General features: G+C 46.2%; 1 protein-coding gene across 3 annotated transcripts in view; it reads left to right on the forward strand.

Annotated features, from left to right (window-relative positions):
• Positions 1–13287, forward strand: part of LOC125749208 (CLIP-associating protein 2-like) — a 36925-nt gene that overhangs the window by 1162 nt on the left and 22476 nt on the right. For all 3 annotated transcript variants that reach the window (XM_049026237.1, XM_049026238.1, XM_049026236.1), the window contains exons 2-15: positions 498–638; positions 3313–3389; positions 4278–4370; positions 4871–5016; positions 5545–5680; positions 6389–6459; positions 7615–7674; positions 8395–8472; positions 8612–8779; positions 9735–9775; positions 10080–10229; positions 11090–11113; positions 11346–11450; positions 11590–11616. In XM_049026237.1, the coding sequence (XP_048882194.1) occupies positions 498–638; positions 3313–3389; positions 4278–4370; positions 4871–5016; positions 5545–5680; positions 6389–6459; positions 7615–7674; positions 8395–8472; positions 8612–8779; positions 9735–9775; positions 10080–10229; positions 11090–11113; positions 11346–11450; positions 11590–11616 (1317 nt within the window). The remainder of the gene's footprint in view (positions 1–497; positions 639–3312; positions 3390–4277; positions 4371–4870; positions 5017–5544; positions 5681–6388; positions 6460–7614; positions 7675–8394; positions 8473–8611; positions 8780–9734; positions 9776–10079; positions 10230–11089; positions 11114–11345; positions 11451–11589; positions 11617–13287) is intronic.

Consider the following 13287-nt stretch of genomic DNA (forward strand, 5'->3'; position numbering starts at 1 on the left):
TTAAGTGTGCAGTTTGGTCCAAATTGTTCTTTGCCATGTGATACCAGTCCTTTAAATGTGCAGTTTGGCCCAATATGTTACGCATATGTGTTACCAGGGTTTTTATCATGCAGTTTGGCCTGATGCGCTACTTGTATGTGTTATTGTGCCTTTATATTCACAGAATAAGGAAATCCGTTACTGGTACGTGTTACAAAGGCCTTTAGAGGAGCTGTTTCCATTGATCCGTTACTTACCTTGGTCAACAAGGGCTGTAGTAGTATCATTTTGCATGATACGTTACTGCTGTAGTCGAGGGACATTTCAGGCACGCAGACTGCTTGCCTGAAAGTGATACAGGTGCGATGCTCTGTATCCGTGAGCAGTTTGTGTGCGAAGCCATGCGGTCACTACAGCATGCGTTCCATAGACAGCGAAGGCCCCCTGTCCGGCCTCGGGGGGCCAGGCGTCCCCGGGCCCCTCGTACAAACGGGTGTCGTCTCTCTCCTTGTATCCAGACAAAAACTTTGAGGATGAGGAGGCGCAGGAGGAGGCCTCTTCCTCTCAGGCAGCTGGTAAACTGTCTGCGGCCAAGAAGCCTGGGAACCCAGGTAACAACCCTCGGAGGGCCAGCAGCCTGGGCCCCAGCCGGACGGGAGGTGAGACACAGTGCAGCACACGCACACACGCATGCACGCACCTGCGCATGCTCATGTCAAACACACACGCATAAAACACGTACTGAAACCCGAAGTTCTGCACACATGACTGCATGAAACACGTTCAACATGCTAACACATATTAACGAGGTTATCATGCGTAGATATAAATGCCCCGGCATTGCCCTTCCGCCCCAAGTACAGAAACAGGTCAGCGAATGGTTTTGCCACGCTTACTGTATAACCACCATCTTTGATGGAAACCATAGGTTGTTCTAGAAGCTTCAGGCCTCCTATATTTCATCTCCGCACCCCTGAGTGTTGTTGCATTTTTTAATAAAACCTAGTGATTTCTCCTGTATTTTTATGTACAGTTTGTATCCCCATATTTCTCAAGGGGGCTGAGGCCCCCTATTGGTCACATCCTAGAATCGCCTCTGATGCAAAGATAAATCTGCCTGTGGTTCTCTTCTCTAGAAGGATGCGTGGTGCAGGTGCTGTGTGCTTCACCTGCTGAGGAAAGATCTGATTTTCTATCAGTGTCAGAAAGGAACTATGCCACATATCAAGCAGACTGATTTAAAGGGAGGGGCACAGACTGTATGTATGAAGGGTGATCAGCCGCTAGTGTGGAGATACTGAAATCCCTCATTCTGTCACAATTCAGGCAGACCGAATTAAAGGGAAGAACGCAAACTGTAGGTATGAAGGGTAATTAGGTTGCAGTAAAGACACACATTTCAAGCATGCGATATTAATTACAAGAGTGGTGTAGTTTTGAAGGTTAATAGAACTTTGCTGAGAAACCACTGAACTTCTTTGTTTTGCTGCAGTTTACTGTCCCAGGGCAACACAATGCAACCGTGCATCACTGCATTGGAGCCCCCCGTCCCCCACCCTCGTGTAGCTCTACTTCAGTAACGTTGTCAGCAGCAGAGATGGAAAGGCACAGCTCAATATGAGAAACTTCCCAGGGCTCAATGAGATTTCTGTTGGCTTCTGGGCGTTACGACACCTTCAGTAGTGGACGGGGCAGGGGGGGGTGCTCTGTTTCTGTGGTGTTTCAGACTGGATGTCAGGCTGGCCGTGGGTCACCTGCTGTCCCCACAGAGGAGAGCTGCCAGTATGTTACTGGGGGGCAGGATTGGAGCTACTGTACCTGGCGTTGAGCAGAAGGAGCCTGAGCTCCATAGACTTCATTGCACGTGTCTTGAGACCCATAAAGAAAAGCCCACCAGAATGAGGTTTGCTGACCGTGTGGGATCACGCTCGCAGTGAGTTTGTCTTGGCACGGTCCTTGCAGTGACGTAGAACAACCAGAGAAGAGAGTATGGTGAAACACGAGGCATCTCGCAATCAACAGTCTACTTGCAACAGCATTAAATGGGAAATATGTTAAGATTAATAAATGTGCAGTGCTAGATATCAGTAATCAGTATGCATTTCCAGGCATGTTTGATCATTCCCTAAACAGATAAACCTAATGAATGAATCACCCTAGCCCACTGCAGTCTTTCTTGACTTTTATGAACAGTATTCAAAAACAAATTTTAACTTTTATTTTAAGCAGTTGGAGTTTCGATGGTCTTGGTTTTCATGTGGTGGCGTGATGTCAACAAACAGAATCAGTATAAGATAAACAGAAATCTTGCAGCTAATATAACCAAATCTAAAATATGGGTTTATGCCTGTGTTTGCACTGGTGTGTCTGTGTGTGTCAATATGTGTGTGTGTATCAGTGTACATTGTTTGCTTGTTTTATATTGATGAATCTTTACACTGGACACAAAGGCTACAAATTCATCCGAAGACTGATTTAAGGTGGCTGGGGCATTTGTCAGTTGGTTAGATATCAATAAGGTGTAACTGGCATCTCCACTGCTCCCCACCCAGACTCCGTAAGTGCTCCATGCTTAAGAGTCTGTGCACTTATCCTTCCTAGTGTAAGGCCAGCCAGTCCCATGGGGATCAGCTGACTGACAAATTTATTAGCCAATCAGGAAGTGCGCAGATGACAGACAAGCTCATTAGCCTATCAGGAAGTGCGCAGCTGACAGACAAGCTCATTAGCTAGCCGGCAAAGCATAGCATCCCATTAATAAATATGCCCCCTGCACTTGAGCCACATAGGACTAGAATGTACAGTCGCATGGCACTGGTGTCTGTGTGTGTAACAGTAAGAAAATGATGGACAGTTTCACTCTTTAGAACATTCAGTAATTGTTAGAAAAACTGCTGATGTTTCTGAATGCAGGCACCGAACTTACTATCTATTATTGTCCATATCTGTGTGTTTTTTCCACAGATAAGCTAATTTTTTGCCCATGAATGATGGAGCCACTGAGCTGAGTAAAAACAAGACAGGATTGTGACCTGTTTTTCCTTTATAGAAGCTGCTTATCATTTGTCTTTCCAGCATTTTACACACCATGAAAGGAAAATTTCTTATTTGTTGTGTAAAAAGTTGCGTTCTTTTTATTTGACCAGGTTCCTTTTCATCAGCTTGTTATTAATTCTTTTGTAGAAATACTCCCTCAGATTACTGGTAGCTGCAAAAGCTGCAAAAGTGCAGTAAGGATGCGGAAAAGCCACTTAAAGGCCACGTAAAATTGTGAGCCAGCCAGCCCCAGCACTGATGATGCCAGTGTAACCCTGTCCTCTCTTCCTCTTGCAGCCCAGTCCAGGGAAGGTGCCGGGGCCGTGGATGAGGAGGACTTCGCCAAGGCCTTCACGGATGTGCCCACCGTACATGTGAGCGCCGTTAGCTTGCTTGATTTGTAATGCATTCTGTAAAATACAGAGGGTAAAAATCTTTTGTAAACTCCATTAAGGCAGAGAAGATTCTAGAAAAAGTGCAGGCATATAAACATTTTTATATTATCCTCTCGGAAAGCCCCAGAGGTTAAATTTTTTTATGCTTTTATATTCTCCGTCCTTGGTACAGTCACAGATCAACTTTTTTTTTTTTTACTGGTGGGCTGTAGTGTTGCTGGTTCAATGTTCCTCAGCCATGAGTCATTGAACACAGGGCGTAGCGGTCATGCAGCACCGGTGTCCAGCCGAGCTGCCCGGGACAGCGACCAGGCAAAAACTGAATTATAGTTCAGTGTAAAAGGCTTATACCAGACTGGTCTTCAAATTGGCGTGAAGATGGATTCCTCTTTTATTCCCGGGATATAAACAAGATATTCCCTAAATCAGTGCCGGTCTGAAGAGTATCTGCAAAGTCAGAGTGAACTCGCGCTGTCGGAGATGGACTCTTGTTACTGTCTTTGTTAGTCTAAGTGGTTGATTTCAGCAGGAAGCAAATTTGACGGGAACTGTTTCTGTTTATGATCAGAGCAGGGGCATAGAATCCAGGGGGGATGGGGGGAGTGTGTACCCCCCAATATTTAATTTGGCTTTATTCTTGCCTCTAATAAATAGACCTCTGTACTTAAATTATAAAGCAGTGTCTTCCCCAATATCAAACTCTCTCCTACACCACAGCATCAGGCTCTAGCTAAAATATAGGGAGATAGTAGAGGACCGATACGAAGTCTAGCATCGTCTGTACACAACAGGACAGCCTGCGTGGGCATGCAAAGCCAGCTGAAGCTTCAATGAAACATTGCTGATATAACTGTCTCTGTTCCACAGATCTACTCCACCAGGGACCTAGAGGACAACCTGAATAAGATTCGCGAGGTGCTGTCTGATGACAAGCATGACTGGGAGCAGCGAACAAATGCGGTAAGCAGCCAGAAGAGGGTGTAGCAGTCAAAGAGCCTCACTTGTGCATAACATTGATTCTTTGAGTGGTTGGCAGGGCTTCTTATGTTACAGGATAGCCCACATAACTTGAATTTACTCAAACAAATTGACAAACGATCCGAACTAGTAAGCTGAATGAAACCCAGAGTGCAATGAAGACTAGTCCAGCTCAGTCCTTTTTCTGGGGGGTTTCCTGTCAACCTCACTGCCGCCGTACATCTTAGCTCATTAGCGATAGCACTGCCAGTTTCCTCTGAGGTAACTGGCCTTTTGAGCGGCTGCCAGTTTATCCCCTGTCGTGCCCCAGTGATTAGAATGAGCCTGTGCTCTGACCTGGCGCTGATCACAGGTTTCAGACCCAAAGAGCAGTGTTCACCAACCGCCGACAGCTGGGCCGAGGAAGCAGGACTGCTGGCGAGGTACCGTGATCACGGCCTGTTCCATCAGCTAAGCCCTCCCTTGCTCTTCCCCGCCTGCAGCTAAAGAAGGTGCGCTCGCTGCTGGTGGCCGGGGCAGCCAACTACGACTGCTTCTACCAGCACCTGCGCCTGCTGGACGGCGCCTTCAAGCTGTCAGCCAAGGACCTGCGTTCTCAAGTGGTGCGCGAGGCCTGCATCACTGTGGCGTGAGTGCTTCCGGGTCAAAGGTCACCCGCGTTTTCACTTCCTATATATCACATTTTCACATGCATCTGTGACAGTTTTCTGGGCATGTACAAAAATGCTTCAATAATAATAATCTATTAATAATAATAATAATAATAATTATTATTATAATGATACATAATTAATAATATATAATACTAATATATAATAATTTTTGCAGAAATGATAAAATCAGTTTAAGAAAGAGATAAAAGGAATGAAATTAAATAAAAATAAATACCTAGAACAAAAAGTCATCAGAGAGCATAAAGTAGAAACGACACAGAATTAAAAATACAAAATAAAATGTTCACAAGTTGCAGTAGATAAAAGGAGAATGGGATTGTACACGGCAGAGAGAAGCTCGGCATAAAAACGGAACTTAGGAACAAATGAAATGTAGGTATTAAAAAGCTACGTAAAAAGCTTGGTAGGGTGTTACGTAATTTTAGCTGTAGCTGATTGGCTCTTCATTGAGTTTCACTGCCCTGTTTTCTTCACTGCGGCAGCCATCTTTCCACGGTCCTGGGCAACAAGTTTGACCATGGGGCAGAAGCCATCGTCCCCATTCTGTTTAACCTGATCCCGAACTGTGCCAGAGTGATGGCAACATCGGGCGTGGCGGCAATACGCTTCATCATCCGGGTGAGTGGGCCACGCCTTTTATCCCACCCAGCAGGATCTGACTGGGGGGGGGAGATAATAATATCAGGCAAAGTTTATTGGAAAATCCTAGAATAGTGCGGCTTTTTATATTACCGTACAACTACTGTTAACTGTACTGTCTGTACCATTCAGAGTAAAATGTGGACTGTCATTACATTAAAAATTAGATACCACCTAACCCCCCAAGCCCAATGCTTGCTGATTGGGGGGGGGGGGGTGCGGGGGTGTTTGAGTGCCTGCAGTAAAATTTTCTAATATTGCCACCACTAAATAAAAGAACGAAAGATTTCTGGGACACTGTGCATCACGCGCAGGTGTCAGGGAGCTGCTGTGGATTTGCAGAAGATGTGGGATGTCTGCGGAAGCCAGGAGGCATTCTGGCACAGGGCCGCAACTCTGCAGGTTCATGCGAACCAGAATCTGAATCCTTGGCTTTTGCCACACCCGCTTATTTAACGCCGCAAAATCAGCGAACTTCACTGCAGCCTGAAGCTGTCTGGGAAAAAAAATGAAACAGCAGGAAGCAGGAAGTCATAAACGTAATTGTTTTAATTTGATTTAAGGCCTGAAAGGGAATTTGCTGCTATGCTGCAGAACTGCGATGAGTGCTGCTGGTTTACGTGGGTGGACTCAGCTCAGCAGGGGGGCTAATCTGCTGCTTTTTCCACCCTTCCCCCACCCCCCCAGCACACGCACGTCCCTCGGCTGATCCCGCTCATCACCAGCAACTGCACGTCCAAGTCCGTGGCCGTCAGGAGGTCAGTACTCGCTCTCTTTCTCCTCCCTCGCTTCCTGGGCCCCTCTGCCATCTGAAGCCTGGACCGATGCCACCCGGGTGCCACCGCTCACCATGCCGACACAGTGTTACCATATCAACCCCGTCGTTACTCCACCGGCCCGCTGAAACCATGACAACCCGTCATTACCGTACCAGCTCCTCCTTACCATACAGATGGATGGCCTTACCAGAGTGCGAGCAGAATCATCCAAAGCTATTCACTGTACAACAGCTAATCAGCTTCTCAGACAGAACACTGGCAACTGTCATGTTCCATTACAGAGAATTAAAGAAGGGTCAGAAGGATGTGGAACAGAGTGAATTCTGGGACACCATTGCAGAGCCTCTGTTCCATTGTACTTACAGAGCGTTACATGTTATTATGTATGTTTTTTACAGTATTTAATACAGATAAGAAGTTCTACAGGAGGACCCTACTGTGAACTTAATCGCATGAAAAATATACTAGTTGAGGTGTATTTCTGTCCTAGAAGGACGCCGACTCAGACTCAGAGTGTAGGTGGAGTTCTCCCATTAATAAGGGTGCTTAAATCATGTTGACGGTGTAAGGGAAGTCTTTAAATATCTGTACGTAATTAACACACACACCTCACAGATCCCATGTCAGCTGAACACAGCATTCATTTACCCCCCCCCCCCCCCTCCCATTTGCTGCCGTCTAATATGGGTAGGAGTGGGAGGGTCACCTTCAGTTTGATAATAGCTTCCACAGTCTCTGTAGGGTGGGAAGGGCAATACTATCCGCAAAGGGCCGGTGTGTACGCAGGTTTTTGGGGTAACCTTTAGGTCAGCTGTTCAAACCCAGGTGTGAGGACTCTTCAGCCAATCAGTCCTCTAATTAGTAATCTAATTAGGGTGCTGCAGTGAAATGCCGCATACACAACGGCCTATTCTAGGTAAGATTGCCCCCCCCCCCCCCCGATCTAGGGGCTGCTAGCCAAAGGGAGTAACTGTCTGCATCACATTAGACATTCATGTGCAGTGTAATAAAGGCTGAAAAGCTAAGAGACAGAGTACATGAGGGTGGGGGCTGACTAGACATGAGATGTTGCTTGGTTTTGATTGGCCTTCTAGCTGCTGACCTGCTTTTCTCTCCTCCCCTGGGAATCTGCAGGCGATGCTACGACTTCCTGGATCTTCTGCTCCAGGAGTGGCACACGCACTCCCTGGAAAAGTAAGGCTCCCTTCTGAGAATACAGCTCCGCCAGCCTTTCTCCGCACGTCCATATTGCGCTCAAGTCAAGAACAGAGTTACCATCACTGAGAATATGATTTATGTACTTGGATAGAGAGATATACTAGTATTGCCTACATTGGTACACTGCCACCCACAGTTATTTAGCTCAATGTTTCCAAATCTTCAGGGACCCATAGTTGGTCCACATTTTTGCTCCCTGCCAGACATTTTTACTCCTCCGGGAGCTAAATAACCAGGGGCATAGAATGTGAGTCCCCAATTGCTGGATTGAGAAACACCGATTTTAGCCGATTCATATCCAACTACTTAAGTACAGATAGTATTAGTACAAATTGGCTTGAGAATGCTCACAACCAACGTTTCCCAATCAATACTTTGGGGACCCACAGACAGTCCACATTTTTGTTCCCTCCCACCTCCCTGAGAAGCAAAAATGTGAACTGACTGGCAATTGACTATGGTTGGATGGTTTGTTTGTCTGAAATGTTTTTGTTTGTACTCTGTGACTGTGACTCTTCAGACTTAGCTGGTTGGTTGAAGCAGAAACTTAGTCTGGATTTGTGTTTTCTGGACTTCAGCTTTCCGCGTTTGGTTATTTTAGGTGTAAATCCCCGTCTTCAAACTGACCCGCACTATCATATCCCTTCTCTTGTGTTGATGCACTCTGCCCATGATCCTCTCTGTCCTCATTGACAGGCATGCAGCTGTTCTGGTGGAGAGTATAAAGAAGGGAATTCGAGATGCAGACGCAGAGGCCCGAGTGGAGGCCCGAAAGTGAGATTCTCAATCAGTCATCCTTTCCATTTTGTTTTATTTACCACGCACTGCATATTTCTGTGTGCCATAGTAACGTGCAGTAACTATAAGCATATGCATTACCACGGATGTTGTGGTGCTCTATCGCCCCCTACAGGGCATACTGGGGTCTGAGGCAGCACTTCCCCTCCGAGGCGGATGCCCTTTACCATTCACTGGAAGCGTCATACCAACGTAATTTGCAGTCCTGCCTACGTAGCTCTGGCAGTGCCGCCTCATTGCCACAGTCCGACCGCTCTTCCTCCAGCTCTCAGGAAAGCCTCAAGTAAGGGACTCCTACGCATGTATACATCCAGGACACAACCCTGTTATATCCCAGTTTAGCTCATCTAGTAGAATCTAATTTGGTTTCCTATTGGCTGGAACTGGGAACTCCAACAGTTTACCCATAGCGGTGATGGTGATTAGTCTAAAGCTGGTCACATGGTCCTTGCCCTACTTACACGGCTTTGTGTCATTATTGTTTGCCTCGCAATATGAATCGTTAAGCACTCCCAAAGCTGTCTGGATCCTTTAAAGGTGAAGGGACAATTGCGTACATATTCTCAAAAGAAACCCTGCTTCTTTGGGGCCTCAAGTGCAAGGGAGGATCTGACTTAGCCCTCTGCTTGGTGCGTCAGCAAGGAGCAGTCATGTTTGGAAAGGATGTTGGATTCCAGGAATACCATCCGCACAGATCCTCCCTGTGTCCTTCTCCTTTGTTTTGTGGAGCAGTGGGAGGCCTCACCGTGTCTTGAATTTGTTGAGATTTAGTTTTTTTTGCTTTTCTTTACTTCTACTAACAATCGCCCATTATCTCGGAACCAGAGGAATAAATGCACAGGATTCCAGACCAGATAGCATGGTGTCAGGTTAGAAAGGTCACACCCATGTTTGCCTTATCTGCCTTAATACCTATTTCACAGAGCAGTGATGTGATATTCACTATGTCCCCAGAATGATCGTCTCATTGCCCATTACAAATATACATTGGCTAAACCGATGATCCTGTGAAGCAGCGTTTGCGTAGTGTTCAGCTGCAGAGTTTGAGCAAGGGTTTACAGAAGGAACGAGAGTTGTGACCAGCAGGACACAGGGCTGTGATTTTGTATAGTTGAGACTCAGTAACATCCGCCATATTGAAAAATGAGTAAACATTACAAACTAAGGGATTCACCTTGGATTCAAATATGTGATGAATAATTAAACATGTACTCATTGGTTGTCAATCTCTATTACAGCCGACCTCTCTCCTCAAAGTGGTCTGCAACCCCTGGAAGAGGTAATTGTTTGAAGAATGCGATGACAGCAATCAGCTTATTTTTATGCAAGCTAAAGGTCTATGATTGACTATTGGGTGGCTAGTCTTCCTCATTTGGATATAGTGAGGAAAACACTGGAGGTTACGTCCGACGGATTTACCATCACCTTCTACTCATTACCTTCTGCTCATTACCTTCTGCTCATTACCTTCGGTTCCTAAAATGAACATGCAGCTGCTGACCCCGGGTCAGCTGGATATCTCATCTTTTAAATATCCAGCATCATTCACCATCATTCACTCTGTCTTCTCTCTCCCCCCGCAGGCCCTGTGGGTGCCAAGTCCCCGGGGTCACCAGGATCGCTGCAGCGTTCCCGCAGCGATGTCGATGTCAACGCTGCCGCCGGCGCCAAGGCCCGTGCCGGGCAGACTGGAGGGACGAGCCACCTGCCCGCAGGGTCCTACAGCTCTCTGGGTACGACGCCGTGCCAGCCTACTGTTCCGGCTCATGCAGGGCCGTGAGATCGCTGGAGAAATGCCGGGAGAATACCTCAGCCCAGCTAAATGCAGTCAAACTGATACTTTATTCACATGTAGAAAGCCAGCAGCTTAATTAAAAATGTTTGATCTGAATGACAGTAGCTCGGAGCATTTACATTAGGCAGTCAAGGAAAATGTTTAAGGCTATGAGAACATTAGCACATATGCAAATTAACAGTAGCACAAGAGAAAATGAACAATCATTTCTTCTAATACCTTGTTAGACCTCCAGAACACTACTGTTGATCCCAAACTTCTCCTCAGAGGCACCACAGTCAATAAATGTATCTGTTAAATTTCGCCACTGGTTTAGTTGATTAATTAACTTTATTAGTTAAATAACTCAATGAGGTATTGATTATCCAAACAAGGTGGGGTATTGGAAAGGTCAAAAAATACATGGGTCTATTGGAGGGTTGCTATAGATATTGGGGTAACTTTAGGAGAGCTTTCGAAATGGCTAAGCTAACACATTGTCAAACATAATATTGTAGTTTTACACCAACGAGAAGATTATTTTAACACTCCTGGTTAGCAGCTCCCTTCAGGGCGATGCCTGGGTTGTCCATCGAGATATCTGTGAAGGTCAATACTGTGCTCTCTGAAGAGATAGTGAGACATTTTAAGCCGGATACCGAATGACCACTGTCGTCCCCTTTAATTCTTCCAACTCTGACCTACTCTTTCTCTCTCTTGAATGTGTTCCTAAATCAGTGCTTTTAAGTATAAATAAGCATTAATGTGCTTGCGAATGCGTCTCAACTCCTGCCCTTCTTCTCTTTCCTGCTGCTAAAGATGACACGTCCGATAAGATGGATGGTAAGAACATCTCGACGCTTTGTCCCGTCCCATGAAAAAGCGACCGACATTTCCTTTCTCTGCTCTCTTCATCTCATCTGACCTCTCATGCTCAGTTTTCCGCATGCTAACTCACACCAGTGAGTTGATTTATAAGTCCCACGTTTGTTCCCCCTAGTCTCGGGTGCTGAGGGTCAATGCTGCCCCCTGGTGGCTCAAGAGAAGGTAATGCTGTGACTGTCTGTCCCCTCAGGTCGGCTCCGTGCCAGGCAGACGCTCTCCGTGGCAGGGGGGCCTGTTGGAGGTCAGGGGGACTCACGAGGACGTAACCACGGCAAGCCAGTCTCCCAGTCGCAGCGTAAGAACCCCCCCCCCCCCCCCCCACAAACACACATGCACACGCACACCCTATTCCAGTAAGACTCTTCTTCTCTACCTCTACGATGATTGTGCCTAGAACTCTGCCAGCACCCTAACAATAAGCTTTGTACCTCTAGGTTCGGAGGACTTTGATTCTATGCCAGGTATTCTGCTCACTGTGTTCTGTGTCTGTGTTTCTGTGCTCGCTGTTAGGGGATCACTGGTCGTTCGTTTTGATGGTTGTGTCGCGCTGCGTGTGTGCACTCGTGCTGCGTGTGTGCCTGTTTTTATTTTTGCATGGGTCGACTGCGGTGTGGTGTTTATGGAGGTCAACACCCATGTCTGCCCCAGGATTTATTGAAGACCTACCAGCACTGACCTCCAAATATACCCTGCTGCCCCCTCTGCCAGCCTGGCCTCAGGGGTGGGACAGGGTTAGGACACCCAGAGTTCCAGCTGACCTGCACTGCATATGAATCAGTACTTTCCAAATATTTCTCCAAAAAATAAGCATTTTAATTTTTTAATTCGTGTCTCGTATACATTTCCCAGTGTTGCTAGGCACTGTGCTCGTAGCTCTTGCATCTAAACGTGGTGGCACCCCAAAATGTGTATATTCATACTGACATCTCCTCAGACAGTGCTGAGGATATTCAGAGAATTCCACAGGGGTCAAGGTTATCATATGTTGTCAGTCACATGATGCTTTAATCCAATTCCCATTGGCTCTTCATTTGTTCCAATTGGATTAAACCAGGGCGTGATTGACAGGGACTGGTAATCCCACTTCACTGTGCTGTTCCCATCGTGAGTTGGAGCATCATCCGACTTCTTGAGCGCTTAATGCGGGCCAGCATCTTTGAGTGGAAGTCAGAATTAAGTAGATTAAGGATGCGTTCTTTTTAGCTGAAATTGTGGATTTGTAGTGTGTACGTGAGCCCGCTTTCGCTTTTCCTGGCCCGTCTGTTGGCCAGAGGAGTGGGATGGCTGCAGCATACTGTGTCTGCTTTTAGATGACGTGTAAAACAGCATTCGATCCTGATTAGCCACGTTGATGAATCTGTGCACTTTTGAGTTGTGAATAGTATGGTTGTACGTGCAGTCAGCTATTGCAATGTCTTCTTGGGCTTCACCTGCGTTTCGGACTTTCTGTATCTGCACAAAAGCGAGGCTCATTGTGGGGACATGCCCATGAGACAGTGCTTTTGCATTCAATAATTTTTACAAGAGAAAAAGCTTTAAAAAAATTCCATCTATTTTTCTGTGTAGCTAGGGACTGTTAATGGCACTAGAATAGGAATCGATGGGAATTCCCCACAGAGATAGTTCCATGTGTTTGATTGTATACCATAGTTTGAAAACCTCCCATGTTCTGGTATATCAGTCACATGTCATTGCACATATTTATTCTTCACCTTCTCAAGTTACTGCTACTCTCCCTTCGCTTCATATAATTTCTTCCACCAATCAGGGCCTCTGCTCATTATCCCACCCTTTGTGCTATTCATCCCTCTCACAGCACAATTTGCTTGTGGTGGCCAAATGAAGCTTCATGAACCATTCTCTGTATTTCTGAACCCACTAGATGGTGCTCTTGGTTTGCATTGCAGCATGAATTGAGCCATATTTTTGAACAGAGAGTGCCATCTAGTGGTGTCAGGAAATACAGCAATTGGTTCATGAAGCTTCATTTGGCCATCACTACTATTTTCCCCACCCTCAGCAATGTTTGCTATGCCTCTTGTGCTGTTTATCCCACCCTCTGTGCCATTTCTGGTTTGTGTTCTTTGGCTTCCTTTTGCTGTTTATTTAATTTACTAGCACGATTCTCTGCC

The sequence above is a fragment of the Brienomyrus brachyistius genome, chromosome 9, assembly GCF_023856365.1.
Source record: "Brienomyrus brachyistius isolate T26 chromosome 9, BBRACH_0.4, whole genome shotgun sequence".
NCBI lineage: Eukaryota > Metazoa > Chordata > Actinopteri > Osteoglossiformes > Mormyridae > Brienomyrus > Brienomyrus brachyistius.